The sequence below is a fragment of the Lampetra planeri genome, chromosome 39 (genome assembly GCF_965212315.1).
Source record: "Lampetra planeri chromosome 39, kcLamPlan1.2.h2, whole genome shotgun sequence".
NCBI lineage: Eukaryota > Metazoa > Chordata > Hyperoartia > Petromyzontiformes > Petromyzontidae > Lampetra > Lampetra planeri.
In genome coordinates this window covers 10,357,044-10,377,514 of record NC_136145.1, presented here as the reverse complement: position 1 = coordinate 10,377,514, position 20,471 = coordinate 10,357,044, and the positions used below count along the sequence as shown (strand labels likewise).

Here is a 20,471-nt window from a genome sequence, read left to right as displayed (position 1 = left end):
AGTGATGGTGACGATGACAATGATGTCGTTACCCACGATGGCGTTAACCTCGGCCGCGGCTGCTTTGTCGTCGTCGCCGGCAGATGGAGAAGGCCATCACGCCGGTGTCGGCGCTGGGCGACTCCCTTGGGGTCGCCGGCGCCGGCGGAGGAGGAGGCGCTGTCAGCTTGAGGCCTCTCCTGGGGAAACCGCCTGGCGCCATCCCCCTCGGTAAGGGCCGTGGCCGCCCCTACCAAGACCCCCGCTGTGCCCACCTCATCCCCCCTCCCCCCCACCACTGATCTCCCGGCGGAGTTTGACGTTGAGTCCCCGCTTGGTAGTGCACACGGCGAATGGTGGCTGGCACACTTCGCCCATCCTCTTCCCTCCCCTCGCCCCTCCACGCCAACCCGTCCCTCCTCTGTAGCCCTTTCGTGACCTCTAACTACCGCTCGATCGCTCATTCCTCAATCCTTGCACGCCCCTGCCGTCTAAATTATTCGCCATTTCTTTTAAGCTGTGTTAAGCGCCTCCGGTGAAGGCGCTCTATAAATATAAAGTGAAATTAGATACGGTTGGGGGAATGTGTGTTGGTCTACACTGTTCTGGCCAGTGCCCAATATTCCCTCTGATTGGCCCACTTGCGGATTGTTTACTCTCCCATCTCAGTTACAATTTAATGCCGAGCTGTCGATTCTTTGCGCTAACATCATTTGGCATCATATATCCGTGTCCGCTTATGTGTTAGTGCCACAGTCGCCCCGTGTCTGTTTGAATGTCTCTCTCAATTAGTCTAATTGTGCTGTGATCAGTCTAACCTTAATCTGCCTGAGCCGACTTGCACTGCAGGGAATATTGTTATTCAACGTTAATTTATGTTTGTCCAATATTTTCGATTTCTCGTGTGATACAGTTGTGCCGATTTCTATGTTTACGTCATCATCGTATTCTACTGTTCTTGTTTCTTTTATTTTACTTTTGTCATTTTTGGTGACCCACCTGGTTCAACAAAATCAATTTTAAAGTCTGTGTATTCCTCTTAGTGTTTGTGGTTCTTTCTGTATCTCTGTGTATTCCTCTGTGTAAATTTGGATCTATATGTCGTTTCAGTGACCCGGATCACTCTAGTGCACATGAGACTATCTCCTTGTCTCTTTGAGTTCTCACCTGGTATAAAAAAATATTTAAAACTTACCACTGAAACTAAACTAAGCTATTTTTATTTAACCAGGTAAGGTCCACTGAGCTGTATAGCATTTTGTCAGAAGCGACCTGGCTATCACAAATGATAGCTCAACGAAGTGGCTTTTTACGTGGAAATTTATTTCAGCCAAATACTCTAAACGAGTGATGTTGACTCTAAATATAGATGGAAAAACTGGAGACTGCAGAGAAAAATCCACATGACCATGAGGAGAGAGACATGCAAACTCCAAATATACAGGCATCACGGTCGGGATCGAACCCACGACCTCCTGTATACCAGGCGAGGAAGTTAACATCTAAGTTGCCACGTGTCGCTCACAACTAGATGATCGGTGAAATTCAAGCAGGACCCACCTGAAAAAAAACAATCATTAAACTCCGGCGAGTCTTTTCCCTGAATAAATAAATAACTGCGTTAATTATTCATTATGAAATCAGTGCCGTCATTCACTTCGTGAATATGCAAGTGTGCGATTCTGCACGAGCACACCTTGAATATCGCACGCCTGCTGCGCATCAGTGTCAGCACGTGGCCAAATGGCGTAGCCCAGAGGTCGGCAACCTGCGGCTTCGGAGCCACGTGCGGTGGCTCTTTAAGGGCCGCTCCTTCGTGACCTTCTTCATTAAGGACCTACCTACTTGTGTTCACCACAGGGCATTTTTTACGCCAGCAGTGGCCGTGACGACCTCTTGACCCTGACCCACGTGCCCTCCTGCCCCCTCCCCAGCTGGCTGCGGCTTCCGGGTCCCCCTGGCGGGCGGAGGAGGAGGTGCGGGGGGGGGCGGCCCCCCCTTCGTCGGGGGCGGTGGCGTCGGCGCCCCCTCCGGGATTGCTCCCCACCCGGGCGCCAACGGGGAGCTGGGCGTGCCGGGGCCCGGCCATTATGGACCGCCCGGCGTCCATCTGCACGGCCTCGCCCCACACACAAGCGCCCTCGCCGCCGCCACGGCCGGCACCTACGGCCGCTCGCCCGTGGTGAGACCGGCACCTTCCGCGCAATTTCACCACCGTCGCGTCGTCGCGCCTCTTTCCGTGTGCCGCCGGTACCAGAGCGCCGGCTTGGAAGCCGGTAATTAAGGAGGTGAATAATTTATTTGGTGCCCCCCCCCTCCCCCCGCGCCCACCCCTCACCCCCGTGGCGGTGCGATTAGGAGTCTTATCGCACAACACGCTGTTTCCACCCGCAAGGCCGAGCGGTGGTTATTCTCGCGGCACCGATGGGTTTTCTGGTGGGGTGGGGGTATGGGGGGGAGGAGGGGCCGGGGGAGGGAGGGGGCGGGGGCACGCGGTGGAGACGATGGTTTAGGTCTCCCGAGCGTGAGGCTGTAATTGATCGGCGAGGCGTGAGATTAAAAATCGCACCCCAGGCGTTTGTGCGTGCGTGCGGGTGTCTGAGCGTGCGTGCATTCGAGTGTGCTGCTGTGTGCATGTGGGGTGGTGCTCGTGTGTGTGTTTGTGTGTGCGTGCACATGCACTTGCCCCAACAGTATGTTAAGGCTATAGGGGGTATCTTTGTCTTTTTTTGTGTGTGCAGCAGTGGCACGGTGGTTAGCGCACTGCGCTACGAACTCACCCACCCAAGTTTGATTCCCGCTTACAGCCTGTATCAGCGACGAATAATTGAACCGGTTCAAGGCCTCTCTTTGGTCAATTCAGTCTTAAAATGCACCTGGTGTGCTGCGTAAAGACATCAGCACTGGCAAGACAAATGCGGCGTTCGGGAGTGGTGCTGGCCGCCCACCCCGTCGTGTGTTGTGCTCGCTAACAGCACTTGCCCCAACATCATGTTGAGGCTATACGGGGGAGCTTTGCTTTGCTTGCTGTATTTGAGCGGTGTGTAGTTTTGGGGGCGTAGGACGCCCCCCCCCCCTTCCCGCGGCCACCCCGCCATCTATCCAGCTCATGTCTAGACGTGCGTTCACGTGCGTGTGTGTGCGTGCGTGTGTGCAGCTTTTTCCTCGCCCCACGCATAGCTCCACCACACGCTGACGATTCCTCCGCTCTCGGTCGCGGGGCGGTCCATACGGCGGACGGATCCGGCCTCCCTTGTCTGTCTCACGGCCGTTTAAATTCACCAACGTCAAGCACGTCCATAGGCCACGTGAGCAGCGGGGTCGGTGTCCCGGGGAGGGGCAGAGGGCCGGTTGTACGAGGTCGTCGTCGCGAGCGACCGAGCGGTGCGCGGTCCCTCGCGGACTCTCGTTGGTGCTCGTCTCCCGTTTGTCGCACGCAGATGGGGTTTGATCCGCACGCACACATGAGGGTCCACGCGGCGGCCACCCCGGGCCTCACTGCTGGCCTTTCCACCAAGCCGTGCGTACCCCCTCCTCCACTCCTCTTCCTCCACTCCTCCTCCACTCCTCCTCCACCACTCTTCCTCCACTCCTCCTCCTCCACTCCTTCTCCTCCACTCCTCCTCCACTCCTCCTCCTCCACTCCTTCTCCTCCACTCCTCCTCCACTCTTCCTCCACTCCTCCTCCACTCCTTCTCCTCCTCCACTCCTCCTCCTCTCCTCCTCCACTCCTCCTCCACTCCTCCTCCTCCACTTCTCCTCCTCCTCCACTCCTCCTCCTCCTCCACTCCTTCTCCTTCACTCCTCCTCCACTCTTCCTCCACTCCTCCTCCTCCACTCCTCCCCCACTCCTTCTCCTCCACTCCTCCTCCACTCCTCCTCCACTCCTCCTCCTCCACTCCTTCTCCTCCACTCCTCCTCCACACTTCCTCCACTCCTCCTCCTCTACTCCTTCTCCTCCTCCACTCCTCCTCCACTTCTCCTCCTCCTCCACTCCTCCTCCTCCTCCACTCCTCCTCCACCATGGCCACGGCCCGGTCACTGCAGCCTTGTTTTACTCCACTCACCATCCTATTGACTTGCCCTCACTCTACTCCCCTCCTCCCTCTGTCCTCTCATCTCACTCTACACCCCTCCTACATCTCCCCTCTCAACTCATTTGATATTTATGAATCACCACCCCCCGGCCTTGAGACATTTCTAGATCCACACATGTGCTGCCTTGCCCTCCACCCCCTTTCCCCCTCCTCCTGCCCTCTGCCCCCTCCACCCACCCACTCCCTGCTGGTACCAGCAGGGCCTACTCATTCCACGTAAGCACCGACGGGCAGATGCAGCCAGTGGCGTTCTCCGGGGACGCGTTGGCGGGCCCCGGCGTGCCACGGCGCGTGCGGCTCGTGAGCGCCCTGCCGCACGGCGAGGTGGTGTGCGCCGTCACCATCGGCAGCGCCGCACGCAGCGTCTTCACCGGCGGCAAGGGCTGCGTTAAGATCTGGGACGTGGCCCAGCAGCAGCACCACGGGGGCAAGGCAGCGCCCGTGTCGCAGCTCGACTGCCTGGTGCGCGCCCGCTCGCCCCGCCCGCGTGACCACTCGCCACTCACTCTCACACCCGCCCTGTTGCCACCCCCCCCCCCCAATACCCACGTGCTGGCATTCGTTTCCACCAACATGGCCGCATCACTGGTCCACCAGTCAACCGCTCCTGTCCTCGTGCCCCCTCGCTCGTCATTGTAGCAGCTCACCCACTCCTCACGCGCATGCCCTCATTCCCAACTCGCTACTGAGCTGCCCTCATTACCCACTCACCACTACTACCCACAGCCCCATTCCAACTGACCGCTCACTGAACCTCGCTCGCTATAATCTTGGTCGAATTTGTGCTAATATGGACCAAGTCAGTTACTAATCTTGGCCAAATCAGTTAGTAATCTGCGCCAAATCCATCACTAATCTTGGCCAAATCGGTTAGCAATCTGGGCCAAATCAGTCACGAATATTGGCCAAATCATTCCCGATTCTGGTGCGAACGTGTCGCTAATCTGGACTGCGTCCGGCCGCCGCACAGAACCGTGACAACTACATCCGCTCGTGCAAGCTGCTGCCGGACGGGCGCACACTGATCGTGGGCGGCGAGGCGAGCACCATCTCCATCTGGGACCTGGCGGCGCCGACGCCGCGCATCAAGGCGGAGCTCACGTCGTCGGCGCCCGCGTGCTACGCGCTCGCCATCAGCCCCGACTCCAAGGTGTGCTTCTCCTGCTGCAGCGACGGCAACGTCGCAGTGTGGGACCTGCACAACCAGACGCTTGTCAGGTTCGTCTTACCGCTCCCACCGCCGCCCACCCGTGACCTCTGTCCCCCGCCCCGGCCCCGCAACCCCCCCGCCCCCCAACTCTGCCCACCCCCCTCTCGCGACCAGGACCACCCCCCCACCCCAACCCCACCCCCCTCCCCCACCTCGGTGTGTGGAACCTGCACAACCACACACTCGTCAGGTTTGTCCCACCGCTCCCACCTATGACCTCTAACCCCCGCGACCCCACAACATGCATGCATACGTGGGCAATACGTATGCATATTGAACTTATTTCGCACCGCATGTAGCCAACCGCGCTAATCGGAAGTGTGGGGTGACGACAACAAACTAAAGAGGGTAGGATTCACGGTCTAACTTGGTTCTAGTGCGACCGCGCGTGTGACTCCTTCATCACCACCGGGTAAAACTAAACTATGAACTAAACTATGAACTAAAATATTTTTATTTTTACTAGGTGAGGCCTACTGAGCTATGTAGCTCTTTTTCAGAAGAAAACCTGGCCACAAATAATAGCTCAACGAAGTGGCTTATCGCGTGGAAATTTATAGCGGCAGCCAAATACTCTAAATGAATTTAATTCCAAAATGTGGAGGGAAAAAACGGAGGATCCGAAGAAAAATCCACGCCACCGTGGGGAGAGAGAGATATACAAAATCCGAATATACAGCAGGCATCAGGGTTGCGATCGAACCCACGACCTCCTGTATACTAGGTGAGGGAGTTAACATCTCGCCACCACCGCGCTTGAGTCGCCCTGATTCAACCTGGTGTCCCATCGCCCGCAAAGGGAAACAACGAACCGTTTGAAGGCTCCTGGGTCTCGAGGTTGCGTTCCTTACGAACGTTCCTCCTCAATCCATTTCGGGCTTTCCCGACTTTTGAAAAACCGGAAACCAAATTCTGAAAACGATCCTCACTCGTTTTGTTGTTGGGTCAGGCACCCCCCCCCCCACCCCCATGGTGGTGATAGCTCTGTGCCAGAATCCTCATCGCTATCCCCTCCCCACACACCAGCCGAAACGACCGTCACGTCCGCACGGACACCTGTTGCCGCTTCCTCCGGCCCGTCCCCCGCAGGCAGTTCCAGGGCCACACGGATGGCGCCAGCTGCATCGACATCTCGCACGACGGCGCCAAGCTGTGGACGGGCGGCCTGGACAACACGGTGCGATCTTGGGACCTGCGCGAGGGACGGCAGCTGCAGCAGCACGACTTCACCTCGCAGGTGCGCCCGCAGGGCGGGGCGGGGGGGGGGGGGTCGCCGTGGCAACCGGAGCCACTGTAACTGGGGGTAATTGTGGTAGGGACGGAGTGTGACCATCGTAACCGGCGTTACCTGGGACAACCAGGATAACTGGGTTGCACATGGTAACAGGAGTAACAGGAGTAATCAGGGTTACCATGTTAACCAGTGTAAATGGGACAATCGTAATGAGTAATAACTAGGGAAATCAGGGTAGCCACGGACAACAAGGGTAACTAGGGACAACTTTGGTAACCATGGACAAGGGTAACCAGGGTATCTAGGGGTAACCAAGACAGCCGGGGTAACGAGGGGCAACCGGGGTCATGGTCGACTGCCCACTCACTCACTCGGTAATTTTCACACTCACTTGGCTAATCGCTCACCCGGCCACTCATTCGCCCAGCCACCCACACACTCACTGGCCCGCTTGCTTACCCACTGACTCATCTACCCACTAACCTGCCCACTCCCTGGCCCACTCATTTGCTCACTCGCCCGTTTACTCATTCACTCACTCACCCATTTGCTCACCCACTCACTTTAACCTTGGGGCATCACCCAGCCGGATGTTTGCTAATGTTTTAGCGGCAGAGTCGGTAAGTTTTCAGACAGCTGGCACAGCCGCTCCGCCCCGGTCAATCTCTCACGCCGGCACCGGCCACCCCTTGGCAGATCTTCTCGCTGGGCTACTGCCCGACGGGCGAGTGGCTGGCCGTGGGCATGGAGAGCAGCAGCGTGGAGGTGCTGCACAACAGCAAGCCTGACAAGTACCAGCTGCACCTGCACGAGAGCTGCGTGCTGTCTCTCAAGTTTGCCCACTGCGGTGAGCGTCGTCGTCGCTATCATCGCTATCCCTGACTTCTTTCGTCTTTTTTGTTGTCTTGTTTACTTATTCGTCTCATCCAAGAATCGTTTATTTGGGATGAGAGCTGGAATTTGACAAAATTTATTTCAGCACCAAATATTGTTTGGTCGGGTTTTTTACGTGTGTGTAGTGACATACGAGACGTCCCTAGATGGCAGCCATAGTACCCAGTGATGGGGGTGCTGTCGGAGCATGGCCCTGGCAAAGGTGAGAGAGCGCATGAGGATCTGGCCTTTGGATGAACTCGGGAGAACACGTGACCGGACGAGGTGGAAAGGGTTACCCCCCAAGGGAGGCGAGAGGGACACGTGATGGGGAACCAGAGCCCTCGAGAAGAATCTGGAATGGGGCGTGGCCAGGGGCAAAGCACCTGGCCACGACGGAGCGGATATAAGCCGGGACGGAGAAGCCGGCAGGGGCGCCATCGTTGGAGTGCTGTTGAAGAGAGATGGGACCCGCCCGCCAAGTCTTGGATCCTCGGTCTTCGGGCATGAGAGTAGTCGTCAAGATCTGGGCAACGTGTTAGCTGCCCCGGCAGGTTATATAGTGCTCCCATGAGTGTTATGTAGCTATCCAGGGTGGTCACCACCTTTAGTCGTTATCCCGTTGAGTGTAGACTTACTTGTGTTGTTTTAGTGAATAAAACGTGTTGCCTCCATACTCAAAAGTGCGTCTCAATAGAACCCACTACATTTGGTTTCAGAAGTGGCTAACCATACTAAGTGATAGTTTTAGACGAGGAGAAAATGTTTACTCATAGACGACAATGCACGAAGACTTCGTCAGATAAAGAGGATGAAGAAAGGATCATTCCCCAGACAGCCCATGCTGTTGCAGCCCTAGAGAGTTCAAGTTCATTTATTAGCTATAACCCTGTGAGCCATTCGGCTCTTCAATCGGGTGCAACCGCAACAAACAAAAAACAAAAACATGAACAAAAAACATCTTAAAGTGAATATGTGACTAAGTGCAAATAGAAAATCCAAGAAAAGACAGCAAAATATTGCAGAAAAGAGAGAGAGTGAGGCGGTGCTGCCGGCGGAGCAGCGGCAAGAGTTTTACGCCGCAGCTTTGCCGCCGTCGGGGAGAGACTGTGGCAGTGTTGGTCTTTGAGCTGGGCTACGAGGAGCCGCCACCAGAGACTGGAGCGCCGAAGCTGAGAGGGGTTGACGCCGGAGCCGCCATTTCCCACGCGCGGGAATCTTTGGACGAACAGCCCACGTGCGCCACCGCCATTTTGGCGGTCGGGCAGGAAGATCTTCCCGCCATCTCTGAATCTCCACAACCGGCGACGATTGCGGTTCCACCTCTCCGGCGACGACATCCATTCATCAAAGAGTTTATGGCGTCAGATGGCGACAGGGAAGCGTTCAGGAGGCGCTTCATGACGAACTGTGAGTTGGCGGGTTGGACGGAGGTGGAGGCGCTCCCTGCGCTCCCCACCGCACTAGATGACAACGCCTTGGCGGCGTTCTATGCCATTCTATCCGCCGACAGGGACACGTTGCTGCGGGCCTTCATGCAGATGGCAGTGATTTTTTATCCATCATCCAACGTTCGTCAGAAATTCTCTAGGGGAATCGGAGACGCCTCTCGCGTTCTGCAGCGCTTTGCTATCATTGGCACAGGCGGCATTTCCAAGAATGGAACAGGACGGGTTGGACTCACTAGTGCTGGAGCACTTGCTGGCATTGGCTCAGGAACTTCATGTTGTTCTGCCAGTTACAGAGGACGTAAATTGATCTTCTATTTATATTACACGATGCCTCCAAGCACATCTTAGCCTTCAACGCCGAGTGGGGGGTGGCGGCATGCACCGGTTCTTTCTTTGCTCTGGATGCACCCGAAGATGTGGAAGATTCTCAAGTATGCACGTCGAGCAATGATGACCGATGGAGGGTCGACGCGGGGCAATGAACAGGGTGAGACCAGCGGAGAGGGACCTTCTTTCGCCCAAGGAGCAGCCCCGTCATCTGCTTCGACTGCGGCCTGCCGGAGCACATCGTGAAGGGATGCCTCTCTGTGCGAGGAGGACTCCCTGGACCACCATCGTCCTCCACCCGGTCGTCCTCCTCTCTACCGGGCCCCCAGGCAAGTCGTGACGCCACCTCATTCATCTAATTCGAACGTCGGTGCGGGTTCACGCGGTGTCGGCTTAGATCGGGTCAAAGAGCGTGGGCATCCGGGATTGCCGTTTAATACTTGGCCGCATCGACCTCGTCAATGGTCGGAGTAGGCACATCAAGGTTGTCGCCGCGGCGGCAGGCTCATCGGTGAGTGTAGGAACAGTCCAAGGTTAGAGTGCTCATCGACACCAGAGTGTCCGCTACTATTATCTCTGAGTTGATTTTTAACATCTTGCCCAAACACTCTTGCGTTCTTCAGCCTGTCGCCGTTCCGTGTTTCACAGCGAACGGGGGGATCCCTAAAGATCACCGGTCAAATTACCATGACAGTATATATCGGTATCGGTGACTTCCAGTTGACCGGACCGGTGCTAATTTCGAAATCCTAGGCCGTGCCCTGCCTACTGGTTCTTAGGAAAATTGTCCCTGAAAATCCTTATAGATCAGGGCTGCATCAAGTTGCCATCGGGCCGCCAATTGGCTTTTCTTTCTTCCACAACTCGATTGCGCACAACTAACGCCACACTCTAGGCTGTGGCGAGTAAGACTGTAAAAATTCTACCCGGGGCGCAGATGCTAGTGCCCCTGAAACTACGGAAGCAACTCGATCGTGTAGCAACCGCTGAAGGGATCCTACTGGGACCCTCAAATAAAGTGAGTCGGGGGTTAACACTAGCGGGGACCCAAACCTTGGTGTCCTGTGACCAGGAACCCTTTATTCAGGTCCTCAAGACTGGGTTGGTCACGTCCGTTACACAGGCAGGGACTGTGTTAGCACATGCGTCTGCTACGAGTTGTGACGAAAATATTATTGGTGAGGTAGGGGTCACTTCGGCTTCGGAGCAAGGTGCGTCGTGTGATGAGAGTTGGATGGACATTCTGTTCCGAAAACCCCGATCTATCAGACACTCAGAGAACCTAATTGCCTCCCTCTTGAAGGAATTTTCTGACGTTTTTAGTAAAGGGAAATACGACATTGACCACACGACTCTCCTGTGCCACCACATCCATACAGGAGATGCCGCCCCCATCCATCAGAACCCTTACAGATTAAGTCCTAAAGAGAAAGACCATGTCTGTCAGGCGGTCGACGAAATGTTGGCCGCTGACATTATTTCACCATTGAACAGTCTGTCTGCGATTTTGCATTGACTTTCGCAAACTGAATTAAGGTCTCTGTTGCTGATGCATACCCACTCCCGCGTATGGATGATTCCTTAGATTCTCTGTCTGGGGCGCGGTTTTTCTCTACCGTTGACTTGTTGTCGGGATTTTGGCAATTACCGTTGGATGATAATTTGAAACCTAAAACCGCGTTCTGGACATCGAGTGGCTTCTTAGAATTTAACCAGCTTCCGATGGGGCTCCACTCCACGCCAGCCACATTCCAGAGGCTTATGGAGCTGGTGTTGGCGGGGCTCCAGTGGGACTGCTGTTTGATTTACCTAGATGATCGTTTTTGGCCATACATTCAAAGAGAATTTGCAATGGTTGCGTGCAGTTTTGCTAAAGATGCGGGACGCGAACTTGAAATTTAAGCCGCAGAAATGCCACCTGCTCCAATGATCGGTGCGATACTTGGGATACATCGTCAGTGCGTCAGGGAGAGCGATGGACCCGAAAAATACGGCGTGTGTGCGCACTTGGCCCAAACCCAAGTCGGTGGGGGACGTGCGTAGCTTTATTGGATTCGCCTCTTACTATTGCCGTTTCTTGCCCGGGTTCACCACTACCGCGAAACCTCTTCACGCTCTGATGGCCAAGGGGCAAAAGTTTTGATGGGGGGCGGAGGAGGAGGCCGCTTTTGTCACACTTAGGGACGGTCTTGTAAATGTACCTCCCCTTCGATATCCCGATTTTTCCATTCTGGACACAGACGCCAGCAACACCGGTATTGGCACCGTGTTGTCCCAGGTCGTGGAGGGCGTGGAGAGCGTCGTGGCCTACGGAAGCAGAGTGTTGTCGCCGGCCGAACAGTGTTACTGTGTGACACGCTGGGAGTTGTTGGCTATTGTGGTTTTTGTCCAACAATACCGCCCGTACCTCTATGGTCGGAGCTTTGAGGTATGCACTGACCATGCAACCCTCCAATATGCGCTGCGTGTCGATCAGCCGTCTGGCTAGCTCTCTCGGTGGCTGGAAGTCCTTCAAGAGTATTTGTTTGAAGTGTCATATCGAAAGGGTCTTCGTCATGTAAATGCCGATGCTTTGTCATGCTTGCCGCCGGGTATCGGGTGTGCATGTCTCATGGGCGCGGGGCGCTGTAAGTTGGCGGATGCAGGATTACCCCTGTCGTGGCGTCGGTGGACGCTCTACCCCCTGATGGTTCCGCCATGTCGGACGCGGGTGATACCACCCTGGGGTTAACCAGTGCAGAAAGGGGACGCCTCCAGGTGGAGGATTCCTCCTTGTTGAGGCTAAGGTGACGGGTCACAAACGCTGTTGAGGGTGTGGACCGACGCGGGGTGGTCCTGGTGATCCTGAAAGGGGGTCTGTTGATGCACTGGGACGGCGGGTTGCGTCGCTACAATATTATGTCCTGAGGGGCAGAGTAATTTAGACGGTGCACGAATGGCTCATGCACCTTGGCATGCAGAAAATGCTTGCGACCGTTAAGCTCGATTTCTTCTGGCCTGGCATGTCGGGGGATGTATACAACGTGCTGAAAGGGTGTGTGCAATGCGCACATCGGAAACCCCCTCCGGAATTGGGCTGTCCACCATTGCAATAGATCTCTGTGTCCCACATAAACGAACTCGTTGCGCATGACGTCCTGGGACCGTTTCCAACCACACCGCGAGGTAATCAGTACTTATTGGTGGGGGTCAGCTACGGCTGTTACTGAGGCATTCTTTAATGGATATGTACTGGATAAGGGGGCTTCGGATCGCCTCTTGACGGATCAGGGCAAAACATTTTCGTCCAAATTACTGAAGAAAATGTGCGATCTTTTGGGCACTAAAAAGGTTCACATGTCGCCCTATCACTCCCAGACTGACGGGATGGTGGAAAGTCTAAACAGGACCCTGATGTCTATGTTGAGTCAGCAGGTTGACGGATCACAATGTGATTGGGACTTGCATGTCCCAGGGGTTCTCGCAGCCTATCGAATGGCTCCTCACGCTTCCACCGGCTTTTCGCCATTTTTTTTTATGTACGGGAGGGAACAGGATCCTCCGATTGTTGTTCAGCTTGAGACGGGACGGTCTAAGTCAAAGAGTAATATGTCTGACCCGATGCGCCTTAACCTTCAGCGTGTGTCGGAAGCACGAGAAGTTTCCAGAGAGAATTCGGCCTGACAACAATCGGGAAATGAGAGGTTAAGGGGGCTACGTGTGCAGGGGACAGAGTGGACCCCGGGGGACAGAGCCTGGTTGCACTGTCCTCAGGCACCAGTGGGTACGTCCCCAAAGTTATACAAGCCATGGCGAGGCCCGGTCGATGTGATACAAGCTAACAGGCCACAATGTGTGCAGATTCAGTTCGGTCATCGACGCTGGTTCGTACACCCGTCATGCCTAAAACCATTTGTTGTGCCTCGCGCGTTCCCTTCATCTTCACCTTTCAAGTGTCAAGTGTCTAGTGTGTCTGACGAGCTGGGGTGGGCATCCGCTGAGGTTGTGCCTCAGGAAAGTTCTGTGATTCCACCCCCAGGATCAAAGCACCTGATGCCCTTGCCGTCGCCGATTGCGCCGGCCGTGGATGGACCACCAAGGGGGATGCAACCATCGCCCACTCGTCCTCCTGCTGCCGTCATTTATTCCCGGGAGGGGCCACGCCCATTAGGCCATTCTTCACTTTCCCCCGGGCCCTCCAAGGAGCTCAAGCCCACGTCACTTGGGGACCCGGCAACGGGAATTCGTTCAAAGACTAACCGGTTCAAATTACTTTCCTCCACTGTTTCCCCTGCACCGCCTGCTTTTTGCCATACTCACGAGTCAGGGGATTCATTGGCTGAACCTGCTTCTTCGTCTGCTCATGGGTGTTGCCACATATGCGGGCGTAGGGTCATGCTGGAAGTGGGAGGGGGTGTGAACCGGGCCTTGTATATTGCTAACTTTCCCTTGCTTTGTTGTTATTCGGATTTGTGATTATTGTGTGTATTGTGGTTATTTATTGTTGTTCGCTCGTCGGTTGTTCTTAATTGTTGTTGGGAGGCACACTCTTATCTTTTTGCAGATGGTGACAGCTGGGACGGTTGTATTTTACGAAGGGGGGGGGGGTGATGTAGTGACATACTAGACGTCACTAGAGGGCAGCCATAGTACCCAGTGATGGGTGTGCTGTAGGGGCATGGCCCTGGCAACGGTGACAGAGCGCCTGAGGACGTGGCCTTTGGATGAACTCGGGTGGACACGTGACCGGATGAGGTGGAAGGGGGTACCCCCCAAGGGGGGCGAGAGGGACACGTGATGGGGAACTAGAGCCCTCGAGAAGAATCTGGAATGGGGTATGGCCAGGGGCAGAGCCCGGCCAGGGGCAGAGCCCGGCCACGCCGGAGCGGATATAAGCCGGGACAGAGAAGCCGGCAGGGGCGCCGTGAGTGTCATGTAGCTATCCAGGGTGGTCACCACCCTTAGTCGTTATCCCTTTGAGTGTAGACTTGCCTGTGTTGTGTTAGTGAATAAAATGTGTTGCCTCCATACTCAAGAGTGCGTCTCAATAAAACCCACTACATGTGTACAATCTTTGGGGTGTGGGATGACTTGGCCGAGACCATCAACCTCATCACAGTTAATTACGGTGCCTGGATTTGAAATCAGGATCTCAACGCTCTGACCTCTCAACCACCCAACCGCCCCCCCCTTCCTCACCAGGGAAGTGGTTCTTGACCACTGGGAAGGACAACATGCTGAACGCGTGGAGGACTCCGTACGGAGCCAGCATCTTCCAGGTGACGACGCAGTGCCCATACCGCCCCCTCACCCTTACCGTCCCCTCGCCTGTGCCGCACCCTCGCCCGTGCCCCCCCCCCTCGCCCGTGCCCCCCCTCGCCCGTGCCCCCCCCTCGCCCATGCCCCCCCCCCGCCCGTGTCACCCCCCTCGTCCGTGCCTCCCCCTCACCCATGACCCCCCCCCTCACCCGTGCTTCTCCTCCCCCGTGCCCCCCCCTCCCCCGTGCCCCCCCCCTCGCCCGTGCTCCCCCTCACCCGTGCCCCCCCCTCGCCCGTGCCCCCCCTCGCCTGTGCCCCCCCGCCCGTGCTCCCCCTCGCCCGTGCCCCCCCCCTCGCCCGTGCTTCTCCCCCATATAGCCTCACCATACTTTTGGGGCAAGTGCTGTTAGCAAAAACCTAAAAAGGCCAGCAGGGCACACGAAGGGGTGGGTGATCAGCACCACACACGTCCGCCTTTGTCTCTCTAGTGGTGATATTTACACACCACGCCAGCTATTCATTTAAGGCTGAGTCGACCTATGGGAGGGTCATGACCGTTTCATTTATTTGTGACTTATTGGTCGTGAGCGGGAACTAAACTTGGGTCGCCTGGTTACCGCACACACAAATAAAATCACACCCACCCACTGCTTATTTTCACTGCCCACCTCACCAACCTTCTCATTCAACCACCGAACCACCCGCCTGCATCTCCACCTTTCCACCTGTCCATCTGTCCTTCTGTCCAGCACACCCCGACACCAGTCCAGACCCGAGCCTCTCACCGCCGTCATTGTCGTCGTTTTCGTTTCAGTCCAAGGAAACATCGTCCGTGCTGAGCTGCGACATCTCCCTGGATGACAAGTACATCGTGACGGGCTCTGGGGACAAGAAGGCCACCCTGTACGAGGTCATCTACTGAGACGGATTTGGGACAGCCTCCTGCTTGCCTGCTACAGCTGCCCTCCCGGCCCTCCTGGCCCTCCGGGTTTCCCCGCCCTTCCCAGCCAACCGGCTGTCCGGCACGCTCCTCCTCACCGTGTGGGGAGGGCGTCGGCGAACAGGACCAGAGCTGCCCCCCCCCCGACTCGTCGGCAGCCGCTGCAGCTTGCGGTAGTTCCCGCACGGTGTAAAGGCTGGAGCTGGGAGATGTCCGCTGCCTCTATCTCCCCCCATCACTCACCTGTTGTCTGCTTCTCGCCCACGGAGCGATCGCGACCCGTGGCTGCCCGTGACGCTGGATCAGGGGTCGGCCCGACTCGTCGTCGCCGGACATCACGCGATGCTAAAACCGCGATGCGCTCTGCCGACCACCCAGCACACCCCTCCGCTACACCCACCTCTCCCTTCTCACCCGGTGCCCCCGCTGTCGAGCGACGTCTCCACCTCCCACGGTCGATTCTCACGCCCCTCTTGATTACCGAGCCCCCAAGACGAAGAAGGCGGTTGCCACCCAAACCCGCGGTGGTGGCGGTGGCGGAGGAAGAGGAGGGACAGTGACAGGACCATGCCAGGCTCCGCCCTTGTACTGCTGTACCCTGCCGGCCATGGCCGGCTCAACGGGAGGCACCGTCGGGACTTTTCCTGCCATTGGCTCTGCCAAGGAACGCGTCTGCCGTGTCCACCGTCCCAACGGAATCCGTCCGTGCAGGTCGGCGAGCCGGAGTGGCCAATACAACTTTCTAAACGCCATATCCCCTGGACGCCGGCTGCCCCGGACGAGGTCTCAGCACCGTGGCGGCCTTGTGGCAGGTTTTTTGTGGCGGGTTGGAGGTCGGGTGTCTTGGCTCGAGAGTCTTTGTGGCCCGTGTGGTGGTGGCCATTTTTTATCCTTTTAACTCGACTTTTAAAACAAATGTTGTCGTTTGATCTGCGCGTGCCGTTTTGTATGATTGATAGTGTGAACCGTGAATGCCCAAACTTTTCGTCCGTTGTTTATTGTGTTTGGAGCCGGTTTTTATGTAAAAACAAAATGTACATAAACACCCTGGAACAAGCTCACGCGCGTGCGCGTGTCTGTGTGGTCTGGAGGGAGCAGTGGCGCAATGATTAGTGCCAGTGCGTTAGCAACCTGGCGACCCGGGTTTGATTCCCGCTCATGACAATCAACAACGTTGACGCTCAATCTGAACGGGTCCTCGGCCTCCATTAAGGCCGACTCAGCCTTGAGTGAGTACGTACTTTGTGCGGTTTGTAAACATCGCCACTGGGGAAACAAGGCGGCTGCGCGTGGTGCTGTCCACCCACCTCTCCACGTGTGCTACGTTGGCGAGATGTTAACTCCCTCGCCTAGTTTACAGGTTGGTCATGGGTTCGATCCCGACCGTCACGCCTGCTGTATATTTTGAGTTTGCATGTTCTCCCCATTTTGTCACGTGGATTTGTCTCCGGGATTTTTCCTCGATATTTAGAAACATGCGTTTAGAGTATTTGGCTGCTATACATATTTCAAGATAAGCCACTTTAGTGGCCAGGTCGCTTCTGAAAAAGAGCCACATAGCTCAGTGGGCCTTAGCTGGTGGAAAAATATATAGTTTAGTTTCCAGTTTAGTGTCCGGCCTTCGTAGGCGCTACTCGCGACCAGCACTTGCCCCGTAATATCTGTTAAGGCTAAAGGAGCGGGGCCAGGGGAGGGTTCTTTGTCTTTGTTGTGCTCCCCTTACTAATTGGCTATGTCGGGTGGTGGTGGGTTCATGACACATTTACGCGATCTGACCCAAATAAAAACCTTTATTATGGATACGAAGGGACTGCTTTGGCAATAGACTGGGGACATCGCTATTTGCGGAGCCGGGAAGTGTGTCTCGCTGTGCTCGTGCGGTTCGGCACGTGAGCAGCAAGCAGTGCCCGAGGCATCTTCACAAAGACAGACTCACAGAGACAGACTCACAGAGACAGACTCACAGAGACTCACTCACAGAGACAGACTCAAAGAGACTGACACTCACAGAGATGGAGAACCACCGCTTACCTAAGATTGTGCTGTATGGGGAACTGTCCTCTGGCCATCGCGACATAGGGGCACCACGAAAGCGATACAAAGACTCCCTGAAGAAGTCCCTCACTGCTTTCTGCATCGATCACCGTCAGTGGGCAACACAAGCAGCTGATCGCAACTCCTGGCAGCACACAGTCCACCAGGCCACCTCCTTCTTCGAAGATACCCGCAGGGCCCGTATGGAGGACAAAAGGAGAAGGAAGAACCATGATCCCTCAGCACCTATCCCAGATCAGACCTATACTTGCAGCCGTTGTGGCAGGACCTGCTTGTCCCGCAGAGGCCTCGTCAGCCACCAGCGTGCCTGCTGAAGACGTGGATGTCCTTCCTAGATCTTCGTTCGCGAAGCCAAGCCATGAGTGATTAAACTCTACACACAAAGAAGCACGTGAGCATCCTTGAGCTGTACCCATCATCACGGTGTCTCTCCGTCCTGGCCACCGGAGGAGAAACAAGTGCAACGCCCCACGTGTGGAGCGATGCCACTAATGGACGGTGGTGCAGAGACCACGTGGCCGGGAAGAGGAAGAGAGCCTCCCCCTCCAACTTGCCCCCCCCCCCACCTGTCCCCCCCCCCCCCCACCTGTTCCACCCCCCTACCTGTCCCCCCCCACCTGTCCCCCCCCACCTGTCCCCCCCCCACTTGTCCCCCCCCCCCACCGGTCCCCCCCCCCCCACCGGTCCCCCCCCCCCCACCTGTCCCCCCCCCCCCCCCACATGACGTGCCAAATATCTCTGGCACGCCTCGTGACGGGTACTGCAAGATCCGAGCTGCATTGGCTTCTGGTTGCCGAACGAATGCCTAATAAGGTCACACTCATTACACACAAAGTGCTTGCCACAAATGAACCAAAATACCTCGCTGAACTCATCAAGGAGCGTCAACCATCACGCGAAATCCATCCGCGCAATGGGTGTTAGCTAACCATCGAACAAAGACGGTGGTAACCGCATTGCGCCCCATGGCGGAGCCAGGATTTTCAGGTAGGGGGGGGGGGAAACCTCTCCAGCAATGAAAAATTATAGAGGAGTTGTTAGTAAGTAAGGAGTTGTTAGTAAGTAAGGAGTTGTTAGTAAGTAAGGAGTTGATAGTAAGTAAGGAGTTGATTGTAAGTAAGGAGTTAGTGAGTAAGGAGTTGTTAGTGAGTAAGGAGTTGTTAGTAAGAAGTTAGTATGTAAGGAGTTGTTAGTGAGTAGGGAGTTGTTGGTGAGTGAGGAGTTGTTAGTGAGTAAGGAGTTGTTAGTAAATAAGGAGCTGTTAGTTAGTAAGGAGTTGTTGGTGAGTAAGGAGTTGTTAGTGAGTAAGGAGTTGTTAGTAAGTAAGGAGTTGTTGGTGAGTAAGGAGTTGTTAGTAAATAAGGAGTTGTTAGTTAGTAAGGAGTTGTTAGTGAGTAAGGAGTTGTTAGTGAGTAAGGAGTTGTTAGTAAGTAAGGAGTTGTTAGTAAGTAAGGAGTTGTTAGTGAGTAAGGAGTTGTTAGTGAGTAAGGAGTTGTTAGTGAGTAAGGAGTTGTTAGTGAGTAAGGAGTTGTTAGTGAGTAAGGAGTTGTTAGTAAGTAAGGAGTTGTTAGTTAGTAAGGAGTTGTTAGTGAGTAAGGAGTTGTTAGTAAGTAAGGAGTTGTTAGTAAGTAAGGAGTTGTTAGTAAGTAAGGAGTTGTTAGTGAGTAAGGAGTTGTTAGTAAGTAAGGAGTTGTTAGTGAGTAAGGAGTTGTTAGTGAGTAAGGAGTTGTTAGTGAGTAAGGAGTTGTTAGTGAGTAAGGAGTTGTTAGTTAGTAAGGAGTTGTTAGTGAGTAAGGAGTTGTTAGTAAGTAAGGAGTTGTTAGTAAGTAAGGAGTTGTTAGTAAGTAAGGAGTTGTTAGTAAGTAAGGAGTTGTTAGTGAGTAAGGAGTTGTTGGTGAGTAAGGAGTTGTTAGTGAGTAAGGAGTTGTTAGTGAGTAAGGAGTTGTTAGTGAGTAAGGAGTTGTTAGTGAGTAAGGAGTTGTTAGTAAATAAGGAGTTGTTAGTAAGTAAGGAGTTGTTAGTAAGTAGTTGTTAGTACGTAAGGAGTTGTTAGTAAGTAAGGAGTTGTTAGTAAGTAAGGAGTTGTTAGTAAGTAAGGACTTGTCCCTTGATTTTTATTCGACGCATGTGCGGCGATGGCGCAGCCATCGATCGAAGGGTTGAATTCGAACCGTGTTGTGTGATCGGCATCGCACTCGCTGAAGGTGAATTCCTTCAGGGAAGTCGTGTACTGGATACGCAACTGCGCACAATTCTGTAAGTCACTTATAACTGCTTTGCCGCTACTTATTGCCAATTATTGGCTCAGATTGTCCTATCATCTCATAGAGTCCCTGGCACGTAATAATATGCTACACAGTGGCAGTGGGGGTCGCAAAATGCCGATTTATTACTAATAAACCCCAATGATCCGATCGAAATTAGGGATTTCGATCGGATCATTGGGGGGGGGCACGTGCCACCCCACCCCCACTTGCTCCGCCAGTGATTGCGCCCTTTCAGACGCGGTCGTCGGGAGCGCTCTTCCTTCCAATGTTAGAAAGCCATTGGAGCTACGCACTTTTAAATAATCGAGATTGACAAACTCATTTCTTTAGAGCTGATTTTTCTGTTTAGTTGTCCTTCCCCCGCACCTCCGATTCGGACGGCTGGCTGCGTATGGTGTGAAATAAGTTCATGACTTTGCAGCACGAGGAGATATCGTCTATTTCAAGAGTCGCAATGCACTGTGGTGGTGGTGGTGGTCGTGGATACGAGATGGTGGTCTTTAACCAACCCCAGGGTGAGAGTTAAGCAAAAATGAATTCCTCAAATTATCATTGAGACATTGGTGCCCATCCCCTGTTTACAGATTACAAGGCAGTGTTTGAAACTCCACATTCCTATGGTGGGGCAAATGTTGGGGTGAGTGCTGTAAACGAGCGCATATGAAGGCCGGCACGGCACACGAGTGGGTGGGGTCGCCAACACCACGCCCGGCCGCCTTTGTCTCCCCAGTGCTGATATTTAAACACCACACCGGGTACTCATTTGAGGCTGAGCCGACCTATGGGGAGGCCCAGCACTG

The 20,471-nt window shown here is 54.8% G+C and overlaps 1 protein-coding gene across 5 annotated transcripts in view; it reads left to right on the top strand.

The window, feature by feature from the left end:
• LOC144731621 (transducin-like enhancer protein 4) overlaps positions 1-16,406 on the top strand; it is a 44,692-nt gene extending 28,286 nt beyond the window's left edge. For 4 of the 5 annotated variants that reach the window (XM_078612812.1, XM_078612810.1, XM_078612813.1 and 1 more), the window contains 9 exons: positions 84-210; positions 1,914-2,161; positions 3,420-3,499; positions 4,274-4,538; positions 5,047-5,294; positions 6,376-6,523; positions 7,217-7,367; positions 14,353-14,429; positions 15,224-16,406. In XM_078612812.1, coding sequence (XP_078468938.1) covers positions 84-210; positions 1,914-2,161; positions 3,420-3,499; positions 4,274-4,538; positions 5,047-5,294; positions 6,376-6,523; positions 7,217-7,367; positions 14,353-14,429; positions 15,224-15,331 — 1,452 coding nt within the window. In that variant the 3' untranslated portion in view covers positions 15,332-16,406. The remainder of the gene's footprint in view (positions 1-83; positions 211-1,913; positions 2,162-3,419; positions 3,500-4,273; positions 4,539-5,046; positions 5,295-6,375; positions 6,524-7,216; positions 7,368-14,352; positions 14,430-15,223) is intronic. The other variant, XM_078612811.1, reaches the window with a different exon arrangement.
• Positions 16,407-20,471: the final 4,065 nt, after the last annotated feature.